At 40.4% G+C, this 20,845-nt stretch overlaps 1 protein-coding gene across 3 annotated transcripts in view; it reads right to left on the reverse strand.

Moving 5' to 3' along the window:
- The window catches only part of ABLIM2 (actin binding LIM protein family member 2), a 229,014-nt gene that overhangs the window by 72,134 nt on the left and 136,035 nt on the right, over window positions 1-20,845 (reverse strand). Inside the window, exons 9-13 of one of the 3 annotated variants that reach the window (XM_020992129.2) lie at window positions 15,122-15,199; window positions 10,415-10,561; window positions 5,548-5,580; window positions 2,861-2,981; window positions 232-330 (exon numbers count right to left, since the gene is read on the reverse strand). In XM_020992129.2, coding sequence (XP_020847788.1) covers window positions 232-330; window positions 2,861-2,981; window positions 5,548-5,580; window positions 10,415-10,561; window positions 15,122-15,199 — 478 coding nt within the window. The remainder of the gene's footprint in view (window positions 1-231; window positions 331-2,860; window positions 2,982-5,547; window positions 5,581-10,414; window positions 10,562-15,121; window positions 15,200-20,845) is intronic. The other 2 variants (XM_078148720.1, XM_078148721.1) reach the window with 2 other exon arrangements.

Here is a 20,845-nt window from a genome sequence, read left to right on the forward strand (position 1 = left end):
CTTCTGCTTGTCCTTCCTTGCTTTACAATGTAACTCTAACTTTCTAATGACACTGAGCACTCACAGGGACTCTATGCCTCACTGACTTAACATGGCACACCAAGAAACACTCATGAGAGTTGAGACACACCGTATATTGAGGAAAGCCATGCGTGGCACACACACATGAAACCAAAACACATCTGGGTATGTCTACAGTCACCACAGCTGGCTGGCATTCCATGATCTTACCTTTGAAGTAAGGGATGTAATGATGTCTGAACATAGATGTAGGGCTTGGGTGTTGGGGCAGGGAGATGCAGCTACTGGTACCAAGACTCAGAGTACCAGCTGAGGGGGGCAACAGAGAGTAAGTGAAAATAAACTATGGAGGTCACTTACTTAAAAGCCAGAAAATATCCCTAGGAGTCAACACATCCAGGAGAATTTTTCATTTCTCTTTTAGTGCTATGCAATCCTTTTTGGGGACCTGAAAGGGTGCTTTACAAACCATGGGCATGCTTTATGATTGCTTCTGAAACACCGCCCCTTGGATACCAAAATGATCCTATGGTTAGATAGACATGAATTACTTTTCAATAGCATTGTGTTGAGCCATCCATATTCTTTTTCCCTATCAGGTCCCCCTTATACACAATAGCTCCTATTTAAGGAAGCTGGGAAAAGATTCTCTGTAGTCAATGGAACAGAGCAAAGCTAATTGGCTGTCTCAGGACTGTACCCATCATCTTGGACTCATTGGCCGGTGCTCCATCCAAGTAAGCTGGCTACTCACAAGCTCAGCTTGCTCAGTATGCACCTGGCATGGCATGCCATACCAGTGCTCTATACGCAGAAGGTGCCCATTGGCAATAAATATTTCAACACATATTTATTGAGTGCCATCACACACAAAGCCCCGTGTATGGAATAAAGGAAAAATGGTCTAGTGGAAAGAGCTTTGGACTTGGTGCCTGAGGTTCCAGGTTCAAATTTCTGCACTGCTCTTTTCTACCTGTGTGACTGCAGGCAAGTCACTTAACATCTTTGTGCCTCATTTTCCTTATCTGCAAAATGACAGGGTTAGACTAAATAAATGATCTCTAAAATTATTTCCAGTTTCTAATTCTATGATCCTCTTTCTATTTCTGCACATGTCCCTAGACAATTGATATATTTCAAGAAGCTGAAAAGGGAGTCACCTTGAAATGATGATAAATTAAGAGACAGATTAGAAAGGAAAAAAATCTCCCTAAAACACAGCATTGAATGGTATACGGTAGCAAACACAGTAGCGTTAAAGGGCAGTTCAGAGAGAAAAATTATCTTTTTTTTTTCTTTAAGAGAAAGGACAATGAATGTTATGGGGCTACTGAATGGAATAAAGTGGGTCTAGACACCATATGTCATGTTCTCATGATTGGTTTTTCTTGCCTTATTTATAGCCCTTCATTTCTGTAATGATCTTGTAATGTTTCCTTCGGTGGACTTTCTTAATGCTAGTTGACTACCTCTAACATTTATACGGCTGCACTAGCAGCTACTCTGCTGCTATATGAAAGGCACTGTGCTTGGTCATGGAGAAACAAAAACAAAAACCACAAGTACTTTCTCTCAAGGAACTTGCCTTCTCTTGGGAGCAGGGATGTGACATGGACATAGATGTGTACAATGAAAGGGAGGGAGTGATGGAGGCAAAAGAGGGAATGAACAAAGTATTCTAGGAATATTGGAGGGAGAGAACATTTGTGCCTGGAAAAGCAAGGGAAGAATTCAAGGAGAAGGTGGCACCAGAGATGGGCCTTGAAGAAAGATAGAGATTCTGAAAGGCAGAGATAGGGAGGAGTTAGATTCCCAGGTGACAGTTTGTTGGAATGCACAGAGGTGAGAGTTTGTATGTTGAATGTAGGGGGGGAAATTCAATTTTGGTGGGGAAAGTAGAATTCGTGGGGATTCATGGGAAGGACAGACTAGGGAGGGGAGAGCTGGGGTCCGGAAGATCAATTGGGAAGTGATTATAAATTCAGATAAGAAATGATAAAGATGTAATTGGAACTAGGTAGGATAAGTGGTGTCACCTTGTGTGTACAGATGAGGAAAATGAGGCTTGGAAGGGTTAAGTGAGTTGACCATGGACACTTAGTTGAGAAATGCTGGGGTTTGAACCTAAGTCTTCTGGCTCCAAGCTCAACCTTTTTCCATCATACCACTCTTCCCCTCAGGATATATAAAAATGATGAACGTAATAATAACAATCCAACAATTCTATACATTTCTTCTCAAGTGTCTCCATCTCAATCCATTGAGGAATTCAGTTTACTCCCTTTTAAAAGTGCAGTCTATGGTCAAACCAAACTAAATTACTTTCTGCCTCCTGAAAACACCTGGTACTTTCTATTCTCCATGCATTTACTTATTCTGTTCTTCATGCCTAAGCTATACTCCATCTTTCTCTCTCTGCCTGATGAATTCCTAATGATCTTTCAAATCCCAGCTGGAATGCTATTACTTTGAAGGAAACTTCTGCTTCTCTACCATCCCCACCTTTTCCACCTTCCCCTGTAAGGTTATTCCTACTCAGACTTTGTACATGCGATACTAAGTTTTTGTCTATCTGTGTTGGGGTCTAATACTCCTCTTAGACTGTAAGCTCCTTGAGGACAAGACCATGTCATAATCTAAACTTTTTTATCTTCCCAAGTGCCTCACACAGTGTTCTGCACATAGTAAGCCCTTGATTGATGTCTGCTGCATTTGTTAAGGGATGGTATTGGCTGGAGAAGCTCAAGTTGGTAAGAATTGTGTATCCCCAGATCCCACAATAGCAAGATGGTCTTTAATAATGTGATCATGAGGGGTGAAAACACTGAGGGTCATTTACCTGGTCTGCTGTAATGCTGAGGGGAGCGGGAAGTTGGAGTATAACGCCCATAGCTGACTGATCCTGTAGAGCTTGGACTGGAGGTCCTGTATTGCTTGTAAGATCGATCGTCTTGGTCACCCTGGGAGAAAATGGCATGGGAAGGGGGTAATGGGAGGGGGAAAACAATCTCATAAACCCAGGAAATCAAAGGAATTCCCTCAAACTTTAAATTATGATTGAAGTCCTTCCCATTGTGATAAGGAATCTCTGAAGAGATCAACTTGGAAGGTTGAAAAGGGGGTGCCATCTCTGCCTCGGAGTGGGGTCAGCCCTTAGATTTGTCCTTTCCAGTGGCCTCCAATGTAGCCATTGGAAGCAAAGGCCAGGACTCTTCATGCCTTTTCCTTCACTGCCTAGTCTTACTGAGAATGGGACTCAAAGAGATCTAAAGAATCTTCCCTCCTCTACAAAGGGAGTAAAGAACTTAACACTGGAAACATTTAGCAAAAATGTTTCCCTCCCTTCAGATTCAGCCCAGCCCCTAAAACGCCTTTTGTGACAGTCCCAGAGTATTCTATGTGCTCCAAAGGGATGGTCAGAGATAAAAATACACAGTGCTGGGATTTATGTATCTCATGATTAGGAATCTATGTTACAATTTCTGTTCAAAATAGGGATGGGCAATTGTTTTGAGCAGCTGATGGAACTGGGACAGAAACAGGCAGCGTGAGATGGTATGATACCAATGTCACATAAATAGAATGGGTTATCCTGGCCCAAGCCATCCCTTCCAGCAAAGCACATGCAGGGGCCAGGCTGTACACAAGACACAAAAATATCTAGAGTTCATTGAGTATTATTAATTTGCACCCACAGGCCCAGTGCTGGGGGAAAAAAACAACAACCTTATCAGGACAGAACTAAATAAAGTCCACTTCATTCATCCTGGCATTCAAGGCCTTCTATCACCTGATCCCAATTTACCTTTTCAACCTTATTTCCTATCACAACTACTCTGACTGGGGCTCAAACATAGCCTGTGCCTTCCTGCCTCTGTGGCTTTGCTTATGTCAGATCTTGGGGGTGCCTTCTTCTCTCCCCTATTTCCTACATATAATTCAAGAACTACTTTAAACTCTGCCTTCTCTATGAGGCCCTTGAACATCACAAACTCAGTGGTTTCTGCCTCTGGCCTCCTCTGGCGCTTAACTCTCTATACCATTTATTAGACATCCATCTTCTATAGCCTCATAGAATATAATCTCTTTATGGAAGTATAGCTTATTATTCCAACTAGAGCCAGTGATAGGGAACCTGTGGCCTTGAGGCCACATGCGGCCCTCTAGGTCCTCAAGTGTGGCCCTTTGACTGAATCCAAACTTCACAGAACAAATCCCCTTAATAAAAGGATTTTTAAAAATACAATTCCAGTTATTAGACTGTGAAAGCCTTGAAGGTAGGTGTGCACCTTCTCTAGTTCCTCTGCCCCAACTCCAGCCCCCCACACTAGGGCTTTGCTTGGAGAGTACTTAAGTATTTAATAAATACTTTCGATGCCTGATTGGTCTCGCCACAGGTCTCTGTCCTCTCTGATCAATCCCCTACATAGCTGTCAGAATGACATTTATAAAGTCCCACATCACTTCCCAGCTCATAGACTCCAGCAACTCCCTAGTACACCTAGAACTGAGTAGAGATTCCTGATTGGCATTTAAAGCCCTCTGCCATGTGGTTGCAACCTACCTACCATCCCAAACCTCTTTTCCGTGACTCCCCTTCACATATGCTACAGTTTAGGGCAAACTGGGCCATTTGCTGGTCCTCACATATGGCACTCCATTTCCTGTCTTTCTCCATTCCTTTGCAGAGACAATCCCCCACTTCTGGAACATGCTCCCTCCTCACCTTTCTGACTCTTAGAACCCCTAGTTCCTTTAGAACTCAACTCAAATGCCTCAGAGATGGACTTTACTGATCTCCAAGTTACTAATACACCATCTTCCATCATCTTGAATTTATTTTGTATATATTTATATAAACACACATCTCCTTCTATGGAATATAAGCTTCTTGGGGGCAGGGATGATTTAATTTTTGTCCTTGCACATAACAGACACTTACTAAATGCTTGTTGATTGATTCTAGCATTCTTTCTCTTTGTTCTGTGTTTCTAACCCTTGACTTTCCCCCTAGACTATAAGCTGGCACACTGTCCTCTCCCTGGCTGTCCCCCATAGTACAGGGCACAAGGTAGACTCCTCATGGCTGAATGCCAGTGTTTCCCTTCTTTAACTAAGTAGTAGCTTCTGAAGAGCTCACCATCACCACTGAGGGAAGGCGCTAAGCAGGATTTGCGATATGGTGAGCAGACTAGATGATGCAAAGCATTCTCTCCACCACACTTTTCACCCTTCAGGAATATAACAGTTCAAACCACAATATCTCTGATGCCCTCTAGTCTGTGCCCCCCAATTCTGCATTTCTGAGGCCATGACAGATGCAGTGGAAGCATGCATATGATAATATCAGCACACTGCGGTTAAAGAAATAGCTCGGACTGAACAGCAGTCCCTGGCCGACTCTGCAAAGGGCCCGAGACTGCAAAGAGCAACATTCGCACGAGCATAGGTCTGCAGTCCTGAACGGGGGGCTGGTCTGATGCGCCACGAAAGACATCGTAAGACAACATAAGCTTTGAGGGTTACCTCCGGAGGAGTTGGAGAGAGCAACTGGGGTGACTGCAAACAGCAACACAGAGTAACAGATTAGTGATAGAACATCGGGCAGGATGTTACAGCATCAGGGGAAAAGACATTTTAGTAACATAGGCAACACACATGAGTCATACAGATTAGAGCTACAGGATCCAGTCCCTTTGGCTAGACAAAGGAAAAAAAAGGAAAGAATGAAAGAATGAGACTGAAAGAAAGAAAATACTTTTTCAAGATTTTTCTTAGAAAAAAATAGGGTGAAATAATTCCCAAAGAAAGTGTCTTCCCAAGGCACGTGTTCCATGATAGTGTTCTTGTATCCTCTTCCTCCATGTTCAGGACAGCCCCTAAGTTATAGAATGTAACATTTGAGAGCTAGAAGGGACCTTAGAAATAGAACATAGAATATCAGAACTGGGAGGGAGTTCAAAGACCTTCTAGTCTAAACCTCAGTTTATTGATGAGGAAACAAAAGCATAAGGAAGTTAAAGGACTTGCCCAAGGTCACCCACTTAATATGCATCAGAGACAGGATTCGAATCCAGCTTCCTCTGACTCTTTTACTGCCCCAGAGTTTGGGATATATAGAGTTGTGGAGTGTTAGAGCTGCGAAGATGTTAGAGAATCCAACACACTTATTTTACAGAGTAGAAATGAGCTGTAGAAGGTTCCATGGCTAGTTAGTGGTAGGCAGGGATTAGAACCCAGGTCTTCTGATGTCCAATCCAACACTCTTTCTACTATTTTTGTGTGATGATACACACTGTGAATTATGAGCTGAGTTAGAAACAAAATCCTGTATGTTTACGTCCTAGCTGATGTAAATCACACGACATCAGGATTGCAAAAGAAAGGAGGATGAGCTTCTTGCCAGGATTCATGAACCACCTGGCACATCCTTCTGTATCTGCTCTAACTACCAGCTAAATTCCCTTGTTGTCCTTCAGGCCAGGGATAATCCATGGCTTACTTCCAAGGGAGCACTTTGCCTAGCATGTCATTTGAAGGGGAATACAATTAGAAATGAAAAAACAAAACAAAACTAATAAGCAGGTCTTCAGTTGCCCTTAATGTTCTGGAATATTAGCCCACTGAAGACCAGCGTGCCAAGACACAGGCATTTTAATTTCACTATTGACATTCACATCACATGGGAAAGCTGCGCAGGGCATGTAAGTGGTATTTGTACCAACTGGATTAATTCAAGAAGCATGAATGTTAACAAATGGCCAGGGGATGAGTTTTGTCTGCATTCAGACCAGCAAAAAGAACATTGAACTTTAGGTCAGGAGAGCTGGGTTCAAGCTCTGGCTTAGACATGAGCTATGTGACGTTAGGCAGGAGTCATAACCCACATGTATATCATGCAGTAAACCTTATGAAGTGCACTCCTTGCAGCGAGGCAGCTAGGTGGCACAGTGAACATAGCACTGGCCTGGAACTCAGGAAGAGCCGGATCAAAATTCAGCCTGAGATAGTTACTAGCTGTGTGACCTTGGGCAAGTCACTTAACCTCTGTCTCCCTCAGTTTCTTCAATGATAAAATAGGGGTAATAATCGCACTTACCTCCAGGATTGTAGTGAGGATCAAATGGCGTAATATTTGTAAATATCACGAGCCACTCAGCACAACGCCTGGCACGTAGTAAGCACTGAGTGTTTATTTGCTTCCCTTCCCCTTTCCCAACAGCCCTGTTAGGGGAAAGCCCCGTATTATCATCCCATGCTAAAGGTGAAGAAAGCGAGGATGACTGAAGTTAAGTGATTTGCTCAAGGTCATACAGCTTGTAAACAAGTCAGCTCTTCTGGTAGTCAATCTTGCCTTCTTTCTACTACTCTGTTGCTCACTTACCCAATTTTAGTTTGTATCCCCATCTGTGAAATGGGTATTAAGATACTTGTACTTCCCACCTCATAAAGTCATTGTGAGTAAAGTGCTTTGTCAACCTTAAGTCCTTTTCGAAATGGGAGTTAGTACTTACAGTAGTGATTGGAACATTTTATTCTTGGTCCCTCATTTCTAACTCTTTTTGGTATCCTATTTAATCAACTCCAATCTCCTTCTGCTTGTAGATCTTAGGGTGAGGGGACAAACTAGGAGGCAGGTAGGAGCTTGAATTACTCTGCCCTCAGGAGATGGGCAAATGGGCTCTGTGCAGATCCTTGGACTGCACACTGGGCCGGGCCAGCCTGGCCTGGTACCACACTTATTAGTGATGGGCTGGTGAAAGAAGGGTTCTTTCCTTGCTCTGTGCAGAGACCATAAGAGATGAGGCTCCCATGGGAGGCTGACTGTGCACATGCTTTATTTCTTGCATATAAATTCCTGCAGTGAATGACAGCTCTGCTAACATTCCAGAATCTTGCTGGAGTTTTCTTAATGCAGTAAGTAACATTTGATAATGCATGGGAGTTTACAAAACACTTTACACATATTATCTCATTTAATTTTTGTGGGCAACTCCCTGAGATAAGTCCTATTACTCTTATTTTGTAGATTAGGAAACTGAGGCTGAGAAAGCTGAAGTGATTTTCCTGATGTCATAAGCATCTGGGGCAGGATTCCAACCCAGGTCTTTCTGACTCCAAGTCAGAAAGCTGTCTCTATTCAGAGACATTTCCCTACAAGGTAAGATGGGAGGTGAAGACGCTAGGGCCCCTGAGAAGAAGAGCAGCCTGGGGGTTAGATCCAGCAGAAAACAGAGAGACCTGAGTGAGGCTCCCAGAAGCAAGATGGGAGGAGGGGTTTTCCACATACAAAGAAATGCTGACACTGAGTGAACATGTGGCTTCTCTGATGCCCTAAAAGTGGTCTATGCTCCTCTTTGTCCTTCACTATGCTTCCCTGTCCTGTACTAAGACACCACTGATATGAATGCCGACACAAGGGACAATATTATATACCTTGGACGCCATCTCTAGCTTGAGAAGTACGTGCAGAAGAAAAGAGGTTAAGTGAGTCAGCAAGGTGAGCTCAGCTCACGGGGGCAAGAACAGAGAGGGGAGGCAAAAAAGGCGAATTACGGGCAGGCAGAGAGCCACCAAGCACACACTGAAGCCTCTGAGAAACATCAGGGGATCGGGACTAGTTTTCCTGTCCTGCCGCTGGTGGTCATTTCTCATTGGGACCCACTGGAGATCCTGGCCCTTTAGAAGACTGGTGAGTAAAGAGGAACTGACAATAATAGCTAATATTTCTAGGATGCTTTACTATTTACAAAGGGCCTTACTCACAGCCATGTACAGTTATGTAGGGTGGGTGTTATCAGTATTATTGTCCCCATTTTATAGATGAGGAAACTGAAGTTCAGAGAGGTGAAATGACCATCTTATATGGCTAGTAAATAATGCCATTTTAATGATCATAATAATGATGATAATACTATTATTGCTAATAATAAATATAATGACATTTATAGAGTGCTTGAGATTTACAAAACACCTTAAATACATGATCTCATCTGATCCTTATAACAACTCTACAAGGCAGGTGATATCATTATCTGCCTTTTACAGACAAAGAAATTGAGGCTCAGAGAATTTAGATGATTAGGCAGGGGCACATCTAGTAAGTGTACAAGGTGAGATTTGAATTCAGGTCTTTTCAACTCAAATGCAAGGTACTACCTACAGTATCACAATGCCATACATACATACATATATATATATATATATATATATATATGCATAAAATTATGATGATTCCATATCTTAAACCATGCTTAAACAAAATTTATTCTCTGGATAGTGTGGTATATGGGTGCACATTTGTGAAAAATCCATCAAAATAGCACCTTTTATGGTCCAGACATCCTGAAAGTTTAAATGAAATTCTCAGACTATTAAATAAAATGCAAAATAACAATTCAAATCCAATAGAAGAAAGGTAGCATCAGGTAATATAAAAAAAGAGAATGAAAGAAAATGGCATTTCATGTAAAAATATTGAGAAATGTATAATGTGTTTTAGGTGCCATTAGTATAATGGGATGGCAGTTTTTCACACCAGAAAAGCTCTATGTATACAGATAATGGAGACAGAGACAGTGAAAAGCAATTTGCATATAGGAAAATGATACATTCCATGCATCATGAAAATCACTCTGTATGTCAATTTGTTCTACACAAATATTACATTAAGAGACAACATTGCGGGGTGGTTAGTTACAGACAAACTCTGTTATAAATGGGACCATGAGCAGTCTGGTGCTCAGGAGAGTTACGGATGCTGGGGATCAAGGGCTAACCCATAGGACAGCTGACCATTCTACTGGCATTGCAGTCACTGGGCTGTATAGACATGAAGTAGGCTTCTGTGATATTAAGGCAACTTTGATGACCAAGTGTAAATTCAGTGAAAGCAAAGCTTATTCCCTTCTTTGTATTTATCCCTAGAAACTAGCGCAGAACGTGGTATATAGTACTAGATAAGCATCTAATAAATGCTTGTTGATCATTCAGCTGATAATCTAGTAATCATTATTGTAAAGCCACATTGGCTAGGATCGTACCTGTATAAGAGGCAAAAAGAGTCTTTGGATTAGCTCTTGATCATTTCCTTAAAACCACCATTGCTTCCTGTCTTCCTGTTACATTTCATTAAAATGTCTTCCTTTCCCCCAAAAAAGTCCCACTACTATATTTACTGTAGATCAGAAAATTTGGTGGCAAAATCTTTCTGGGTTTATGCAGAATTTGAAACATGAAGGCAGCTTGCTGTGAAATGGTTACTCAAAGGAGAATGAAGATGTTCAGCTTATAGATCAAACTGCGTTAGTTTTACAGAGACCAGACACCAAGTTGAATGACAGATCATCAAGGCCCCATTTCCAAAAGTCATGACCTTGTTCAGTTCCCGTACCTCTCCGTAACTGTGCCTGTCACCTGAGGAGTAGCTTATGTATGGAGAGTAGGAGATCATATCTGGGCGGTCGATGTTATAGATGGCCTTGTTTTTAGGAAGAGCAGCCAAATCCCTGTAGTCAAGAATTTCATCTCCAAGTTTAGCCTAAGAAAGAGAGGAAAGACCAAAGAGAGGAGGGGAATCATTAGAGCCAAATCATAAGTAGATAGAGATAAGCCAAGAACCAACAGTCATCCCCAGATGCAGAGGAGCCATTCCGCAAAGCATCGAGCTTATAGGAGAAAGTGTATTGGACTCCAGGGCCAAAAGAGCTGGGCTCGAGGACCATTTCTGCAGCTTGTTACCCGTGTGCCCTTGATCAAATTACATCTCTGATTTTCAGCTTCCTTATCTGCAAAATGGGCATGGCAAGAATCATTGCACCAATATTAAAAAGATTTCTTTAAACTTAGGATTGTTTGATTATAGATCTGAGGGTGACCTTTGTCCAGCCTACTCATTTTAACAGATGATGAAGCTGAGGCCCAGAGAGATTAAATGATTTGCACAAGGTAATGCACATATTAAGAGGCTGGTCAAGAATTAGAACCCATGGGGCAGCTAGGTGGTGCAGTGGCCCTGGAGTCAGGAGGACCTGAGTTCAAATCCGACCTCAGACTTACCTTACTAGCTGCATGACCTTGGGCAAGTCACTTGACTCCAACTGCCTCACCAAAAACAAAAACAAAAAATTTAGAACCCAGGACTTCTGACATTAAGTATCATGCTCTTGCCAGTTCATTGAGAGGCCTCTTCTTTAGATATAAAAGTGAACTCAAAAGTCATCCAGCTCAATGGCCTCATATTATAGAAAACTTGGGCCTACAATAGCTCTCTTCTCTGAACTCCTAAGTACTCCTTACCTGTGTCTTTTATTCTGACATTTAATTACTATATTCTTTCATAGTTTAATTGCTTCATATGGATGTCTTGCCTCCTTCAAAGCTCATATTTCCTACTTCTATATTCCCCCAGTGTTTAGCCACACCCAAAGCTGGTAGCGAAAAAGATAATTATTGATCAAACATATCCTTCCTTTTCCTTCTCCTTACTTCTCGAAACTGTATTCAAGTGGGCTCAGTGTACCTGGCTCTCTTTTCACAGAGCTTGTCAGCCAACCATTGAATATTTCAAGAGGAAAAGTCCCTAAAATTATTCCCCAAATAACTTTTTTTTTGGTGGGGGGTGGGTAATGAGAAGAATAACAAATGCCTATGGCAACAAGAGCAAAAATAACAATAACACTAATGATAATGTGCATTTATGGCTTAAAAAAAGAAGAAAAACTCTTATGTGGGGGACATCATTGAATCTTCAGGAAAGCCTACTGAGGTGGACTAGGTCAAATGCCATAGTTTAACCATTTGAGATGTAGTCCAAATCTCGTTTTACAGGTAAGAAAATTAAAGGGCAGAAGTGAAGCACATGCCCACGAGCCCACAGGTCCTGAGGAGATGAGTTGGAATTTGAATCCAAAGTCTCTAACTCAAAGCCAGCACTTTTTACACAGGTACCATATTCCCACTGCATAGAGAAAGAAACAAGCTCTGAGAGGATGAGTACTGTGGTGAGAGCACAGAGATAGGCAGAATGATTGCTTTTTCTTTTTAATATTCAGAAACTACATGTATTGGGCATTTGGACAGTAACATGAATGCCACGTGCTCTTTAGCATTTGTCCTTCATAGGGTGACTTTCAAATTTATTTCCATTTAATGTAGCATACTTCACTTGGTTGCTACAGCAACTAGCCATTTAGATAGGCTTCCTCTCCCCTCCCCCCATCCCTTCTTTCTATGGGTTTCTTCTCTTAATATATAAGAAAAGTCATAGAAATGTTGTGGAAAGAGCAACATGTTGGGCATAAGGAAACCTGAGTTCTCATCCTGACTCTGATATTCAATTAGTTGTATAGCTTCAGGCAAGTCACTATACCACTCTGGGTCTCAGTTTCCTCAATCTGCCTCGAGATAGTGGGTTCTTCCTCATTAGAAGTATTTAAGCAAAAGGTGACAACCATTTATTTGCTGGATAATTTCTGAAGGCGATTTTCATCTAGGTGCTGGTGAGACTGGAGGCTTCTGAAGGATATTTCTAGCACTAACATTTTATGCCCTATGTTCTAGGTCACTGTGAGCTCTGGCATTTCATGTTGTAAGGACTGTCTAACCTTTATGGTCTCTGTTCTGTGTTTTTAAGATCCTTCCAGCTCTGATGTTCTGAGGTCCCTTATGGCTTTGATATATGTATGTATAGATTTATAGAACATTTTTAGCTGCAGATAGGTAGTTACACAGCAGAAGACCCTCTCCCTAGCTGAAGTGCTGAGCATTTCCATTTTGTATCATCCACTCTTCTATATTACCATCTGAGCATATATAATTAAGTTTTCTGTCTGAAGTTTTGACCAAGCAACTAATAGACTACAAGGCAAAGATCATCTCCTCTTTGTATAATAAAACCATGTCTATTTTTAATATAAAATGAAATGATGATAATATTTTCACTAATTTCACATTTGACTTTTTAAAAAATTAGGTTCCCTGTCCAGTTGTCAGAAATTAAGACACTAAAACAAGCAATAATGTTCTCAGTAACAAACTGCAAAAACAGTTGTGAACGAAAAAGAGTTCAGAAAGTGATGAAAGAAGAAAATGTAAAATCTTTGTTTCTTATGAAAGTTAACATAAATAATAGTGTTTCTGGTTTTTCTTTTATGATCTTTTAAAAAATTAAAATAAAAATTAAAATGTTTGTGCATGTAAAATATCTGCTTGGCTTGATAGTTATTAAGCTTCAAATACATTTTTGAAGTTTTTTTTTAAGCAATTGGGATTAAGTGACTTGCCCAGGGTCATACAGCTAGTATGTGTCAAGTATTTGGTCTGAGGGCAGATTTGAACTCAGGTCCTCTTGACTTCAGAGCCTGTGCTTCATCCACTGCACCACCCAGCTGCCCCCTGAAGTATTTTTTAAAAAAGAATGGAGGTACTGGCATATTTGGCTTGTTAGACATACAATAAACTAGGTAACACCCCTAGTACTACAGAGGCAAGTAGGTGGTAAAGTTATTACAGCAGTGGACCTGAAGTCAGGTCCAAATCAAGCCTCAGCCACTTACTAGCAGTTTGATCCTAAACCTCACTGTGCCTCAGTTTCCTCACCTGTAAAGTGAGGATGATAATAGCACCTACCTCCCAAGGTTGTCATGAGAATCAAATGAGATAATTTTTCTGAAGTTATCAGCAAACCTTAAAGGGCTCTTACCTAAGCACCATATATAAATGCTAGCTATTATCATTACTACTACCTCTATCACCAATGAATGTTGGTAAATCATTTCATTTCTCTTAGCCTCACTTTTCTCACCTATAAAAGAAACTGAAAGGCCTTTAAAGACCCTCTAGCTCCAAATCTGTTGTTTTATTATAATACTAAGGGTTGGATTCCCTCACACTAGAGGTCTTCAAGTAGGGGCAACTTCTATTTTGGCATAGGTAGGACTAGATAACCTTTAAGGTAAACTTCCATCTATGAGAGTCTCAGCTCAGAGTAATCACACAAATATATGTGTACCTATATATGCGTCTATATAAGCTACTAGGACATTTAAACCCCCTTGTTTTTGTTTTTACAGATGAGGAATCTGAGGCTCTGTCATGGATTGGAGAGGTTGCCCAGCTTCTCTGAGACTCAGTTTCCTCATCTGGAACACAGGGGCAATTATGTCTGTCTAAATTCCTCACAGCGAGACTGTGAGGATCAAATAAGATCATATAAGCAAATCACTTAGAAAACTTTAAAACAAAATACAAATGTAAAGTCAATATAGACATATATACATACATACATATGTATGTGTACTATATAATGATTATCTCCACTTGATTTTGTCAACTTAAGGTTTTTTTTTAAAAACCCTATAATATGTCATTTTAGCAAAGTAAAAGAGCATTGCCAAAATCTGGACACTAATTCCAGTACAAATTAGGTAAACGATGAAAACAAAATCAGCCTATCAACTAACCACTTCATGTATTTTTGCCACTGAACTGACTAGTTATTTGGCATCATTTAGAATCAAACCAAGTCCTCAATGTCTCCATGTCATGAGGAGTGATGGAAATATAAAATATCAGAGCTGGGAGGAACCCTAAAGCATAGAATGTCAAACCTTGGAGGGAACTTTGAACACAGAATGACAGTTAGAAGGGACCTTATAATATAGGTTAGACCTAGAAGCTGTCTCAGACCACAGAATAGAGACTATTAGGGCTCATACTAAATTTAATATGTAGAATGTTAGAGCTCAGAGGTCATTTAATTCACCCCTCCCTCATTTTGCAAATACTGAAACTGGCTCACACAGATTAAGCCATTTGTGCAAAGCCATGTGGCCACCACTGGCAGGACTAGAACACAGTTCCCCTGATTCTCATTTTAGTGCCATTTCTACCGTAAGAATCATACTGTCTCATGCCTCTTTTATGTTTCTTTTTCTCTTTTCATTTTTTTGGGGGGAATATTTCTCGAGGCAACAAATAAGAAATAATCAATTTTACTCACCAACTATAAGGTGGAAGGATCTGATTTTTCTTTTCACTCACTCAACCCATAATCCCCCCTAACCCTTCCTACCCTCCCTCCCCCTCATCCTATACTCACATAAATCACACGACTTGGAGATCCTGATGTATTTGAGGCAGGCACAGAAATTATGCTCTCTGAGGAAGTTCTTGTTTCCTAGAGGGGGAAAACAGGAAGAGGAAAATTGAAGACAAATCATTCCAAATGGAAGAACAGGTTAGGGAAAAATCATAGGAAGTATTGTTATTTCTGTGTAGCTCCTAGAGAAAGCAAACACACAGTTACTGGCTCTTCAAGCATCCAGTCACATTAACTAAGTTTCTACTATGTGTAGAGACAGAACCAAATGACTAAGTATGTTACTTTGGGAAAGTTACTTCCCCCTTGGGGGGCTCAGTTTCTCAATTTATAAAGTAGGGATGTTGGAGTAAATGAATATAAGGTCTCTTCTATCTCATTGTTTTCTTTTTGTTAACATTCTATCTTCTCTGAATCATCAAAATCTTACATGATTTGAAGGAATTGCAGAAGTCATGTAGTTGACCTTTCTATTTATATGCTGAAAAATATGCTTTGCCTGAATATATGCATGAATGAAGAAATCAGCATCCCTTGTTGAAACCCATTTTATTTTGGGATAGCTCTAATTATTGGAAAAACATTTTCATCTATTGAACCAAAATCTGTCTCCTTGTGACTTGCATCAACTGATTCTTGTTTTCTTCTCTGGGACCAAGAAGAAAAATCTCCCATGACAATTCCTTTTCTATGTGATAATCCTTCTGATGTTTGAAATCAGCAATCTTATTCACTAAATGTCTTTTCTTCTCCAAGATAAGCAACTCTAACGCCTTCAGTCTATCTTTTTATGACGTGGTTTTGAGGAACCCCGCCATCTTGGTCACCCTCCACTGGACATAACTATACTTTTTCAATATATTACTTTAAGTGAATCATCAAGAACTGGGTTCAATATTCCACATACGCTCTGACCAGGATGGAAGACGCCAGGATTGTTGCTTCTCTTATTCTGGACTTCTACTGATATAGTTGAAGTCCATATTAGTTTTCTTGGCTAATTCATTTTTAGCTTGTATTCTACTAAAATTCCTCGGACTAAAAAAAGCTAGACATGTCAGAATTCTGTTAACTGTAATGTTGTATGATCTATGGTCTAAGGCTCTTTCCCGGCCTGACATTCTATATTCTGATTCCACCACAGAGCTATTTGTCTGATGGTTCATACCACATACTTTCTAAGTGAGAGTAGATTAGAGACAAGTACCAAGGACTGCTTATCCAGGTCTACTAATGGGCTGCCTCAACTCTATCAGTGAATACCATCTCACCAAATATCATCAATCCTTTCAAGCCTTACTTTGGTAGGGGCCCAGAATCATGAAGTCCCTTAAATTAAGCGATCCTTTTCCTGTTTCTGGTTGGTGGTCATTCTATCTGCATAGCACCTAGCACAGTGTCTGGCACCTAGCTGACACTTAATAATTGATTGACAGGGCATTACAATGACATTATCTCCACCCACAAAGAGCTTACAAATGAATATCCACATGAACACTTGCCTCTATTGTGGCAATAAGTAGGGTAGGACTTAGGGGTGCAAAGGGGATCCTGGCAGAAATGTGGCTCTATAAAATCATCCCCAACCTTCCAGGGATACTGAATGCCATATGTTCCTTGGCCTCTAGTCAAACAACTTACTGCCTTGGTTCATTTCTGCTTATAAAGGATCAATGTTCTATCATTAAAGAGCCCTGGGTGAGAAGTTGAGAGATCTGGTTTCAAATCCAAACTCTGACATTTCCCTGAATGACTGGGCCTTCACTTCTCTGAATGTTCATTGCCTCATTTATAAAATCGAGATAATGTTTGTCCTCTGCCTCATGGGGTTTGTGGTGGCTATAAGAAATGTTATTATTATGGTGGAAAGTTAACAATGATACAGAGCAGGGTGAAGTAAGACTTTGTCCTCAACTCCAGTTTAAACTTCCTACCTGTTCCCTGTATCAACCTCAAATGATTCTCTTTCTTTGTAACAGGTTTCTCCCCTCACACCATACACACCATACCCCTCCCCCAAAGCCAGAAGATTAGACTGGGATGGGGAAAAAAGCACTAGAATTCAAGTCAAAAGACCTTGATTTGAGTCCTGACACAGACACTTGCAATCTAGGTCATCATAAAGATATCATCTAAACCCCCTGAAACTTAATTTTCTTATTTATAAAACAGAGATAATACTTGTACTACCTGACTCACTGCATTATTGCTAATAATATATTTATAAGTTATAAAGTGTTATAGAAATGTGAGTTATTGTTACAGTCGACTCTCAATCATCTATATCTGCTGGAACAGTTAATAGAAAAGTGGGAATAATCTGATTTGTCGCCAGTGAGAACACTCAGTGGTTCTGATCCCTCACAGAAGAGCTTCCCCCTGCCAAAATGCTATCCAGCTGAGATAGAGCCATAGCCCAGTTCCCTAAGTCACTCATATTTCCTTAATACCTGACAAGGCCATGACCTTGGGCTTGCTAGAAGATATTCTGAAATTGCATGGCATGGAATAGATACCCACATGAATGGACAATCCATTAGGTAAATAATAAAGAGTTGATCTTGTCTATGAATTGAAGCCATTCCTTCAATATGCTGAGCTACATGGACTGAGGCAAGGTCACAACATTGTCTAACTGACACCTGAAGCTTATGTCACAACACAGAAAGCTTCATACACAATCCTTTAAGGCATTTTGGGTGGTGATGGGGCAAACCTGACTGCATATTTGGCTCTGCATCTATAAAGGAAAAAAAGAGTAGAAGGAAATGATATTCCATTAAAGAGTTGTGCAGTGAAACTTGTGGTGAAACTTACATGATGAACCCATATGGTGGCTATGGTAGAAATATCTCATTGATGAGGACAGTAATTGTACCCAGCATCCATCAAGCTGGTATGGGAACTGACCTATGCATGTTTGGAGAGCTCATGAATTTCAAATACTGACAACAGTGCTATTTTAAAAAATGTTTCATAATCCTATACCAATTTTAGGTTTATAAAGCACTTTCCTCACAACAATTCTATGAGGTAGCATAATATGACCATGACCATTATTTTACAGATGATAAAAAAGATAAAATGATTAGCCCATGGTCATATAGCTTGGAAATACCAGAGCCAGGTTTTGAAACCAGTTCTCCTGATACTAGGTCCAGTGCTCCATTCATGACACCATGCTTACTTTCCACACTGGGTGTATTTCAGAGGAAAAAAATCAGATTAATATTTGAACATTCTCAGCGAACAATTGGTATACTAATACACAGAAGAATAAAAGCACAAACAGTCAAAACATCCAATGGTTAACCTCTTATCTTTCTACTATTTCCATAATGCACTGCTTCTGATAATACAGTGTAGTAGAAACCAGATTGGACTTGGAATGAGAAGAACTAGATTTGTATCCAGGTTCTGACACCTATAAGCTATGTGAACTTTGGAAAATAATTTAATCTCTCTACATCTTAATTTGCTATTTTGTAAAATAGATATAATAGGAATTTTACTACCTATCTTGCAAGGTTATTGTTAAGAAAGTGCTTTGTAATCATCACCGTGTCAAAGAAATATGAACAACTATTATAACTTTCCTGGGACTATGTTGAATGTCTTTTAACAGACTTATAGTTGTTAACAGACCTTTTCCTCAACTGGTCTTTACTGATAGATACATCAGTAAGCAATTATGTACATACTGGCAAATGTAAAAATTTTACACGTATGCTAGTGTATTGTATGCTGTGACCTTGTGATTTAAACCAATGTGAAGAGTAATATATGCCTTAACAAACTCAGATACAACCTCTCCTTTCCTTACCCTTTTTACAAAATACTTCTCATGTCCTGTTCTCAATTCAATAATTCTCCCCTCCTCTTCTTTACCACCTCTTTACCTCTTCTCTTTTCTCCTTTCCTCTCCTCTCTCCTTCCCTTCCCTTCTGTTCCCTTCCTTTGCCTTGTTTCCTCTCTTCTCTCCTCTCTTCTCTCCTCTTCTCTTCTCTTCCCTTTCTTTCCTTTCTCTTCTCTCCTGTTCTCTCTCCTTCCCTCCTCACTCTCCCTTTTCTCACTCTTTTCTCCCTCACCTCTCCTCTCTCTCCCTCTCCCTTCCCTCTCATTACAAGATAGATTTATGTCTAAGGCACTACAACTTTATGAGCTTAGTGGTCAGTTTTACTCTAGGCTCTGGTGCATTGTGATGCAATGCCAATACAAAGTTGGGTACGAGGTGGTTAATATATTATCAGAGTGAGGACTCAAACTTTCTTTGACCTAAAAATAGGATGGTAAATTTGAAACTTCAAAATTGTATTTTCAGTGCCAACTACTACATAAAGCTGTCACCACCCCAATGCATTTACCTCCTGTCTAGGAGCCAGCAGAAATCAGGGAGAGCTGACTCGAGTCGTGGTTCACACAGACAAACAAGGGCAGGGTAGCTAAACACTTTGGTTTAAGCGTGTCTGCTTAGCTAGCCCAGATAATACTGTAATCATCAACTGACATCTCCTAGTCAAATTCTAAAGGCTCACTATATAATCCAAAAATGCTTAAAGGCACAGATAATCAGCTAGGCCACTTAAATCTACCATCAATTGCTAACAGCCCCTCACTTCCTTATCTGTAGCAGTGACACTTGCCTCTTCTGCTTTCCTGCAGTTTCAGTGCTGACAGAGCCAGATGCTGTCCCTAGCCATGGTGCTGATCACTTTTAAAATAAACAAACACAACTACTACTTTAAATCCTGCTCTTATTTTTACTGACTACATCCTCTAGGTATACAAGCATACTTTTGCTTCCAGTTGAGGAAACTGAAGTGCAGACAGACTGAATGCCATGCCCAGAGTCTTATGGCTAGTAAGTTTTTGAGGCAGAATTCAGACCCAGGTCTCTCCTGATTGCAAATTTGGTCTGATTTTCACTATGTCATGTTCCCTAGAAAGGGAACAAATTCTTCTTATTCATCTGACTTCCACTGATTCTGAACCTTAGATTTCATAACTAAAGACCATCTCATCCCATCAGGTTCTAGCTCCCAGGCCCTGAGAGCCACTAGATGTCAGCTAGTGTTGTGCAAAGCTCACAACTGCACTTTCCACCAGTCCCATATCTGGCCCTTACCTCTATCTACTCCTCACCCTTTGTTCACAATTGGAGGAATAGGAAAATGGTGCAAGTTCAGGGTCCAGTGCAAAGTACTCAATGTCACTCCTAGCATTTGTAACCAGGCAAAATCAGATTATAATGCATAACAGCACCAATAAGAGACAGCTAGGTGAGGCAGTGGGATAGAGTGCTGGATCTGGAAATAGGAAGACCTGAGTTCAAATCCAGTCTTAGATTCTTATGAACTGTGTGATCCTCGGCAAATCATTTAATCTCTGTCTGCCTCAGGTTCCTTTACTATAAAATGTGGTTAATAACATCACCCAACTCCCAGGGTTTTTATGAGGATAAAATTAGATAATATTAGTAAAGCTCTTTGCAAGCCTTAAAGAGCTATAGAAATGCTAGCTATCATTATTATCATTAACAATGACAGCACACTTTTCTATTGTGTTTATGACTTATAAAACCCTGCCTCATTATTCCAATTATCTAATGTACATCTGAAACAGTCTTAAGGGTGAAAAGAAGATATCTAAGAGTGGCCTATGATAGTTAGGAAAGGTGCAGAACAGGACTAAGGAATATCTTAAACTACTTTTCTTTCATTGATG

Source organism: Phascolarctos cinereus, unplaced genomic scaffold, assembly GCF_003287225.1.
Source record: "Phascolarctos cinereus isolate Bilbo 61053 unplaced genomic scaffold, phaCin_HiC Scaffold_9;HRSCAF=440, whole genome shotgun sequence".
NCBI classification, from domain to species: domain Eukaryota; kingdom Metazoa; phylum Chordata; class Mammalia; order Diprotodontia; family Phascolarctidae; genus Phascolarctos; species Phascolarctos cinereus.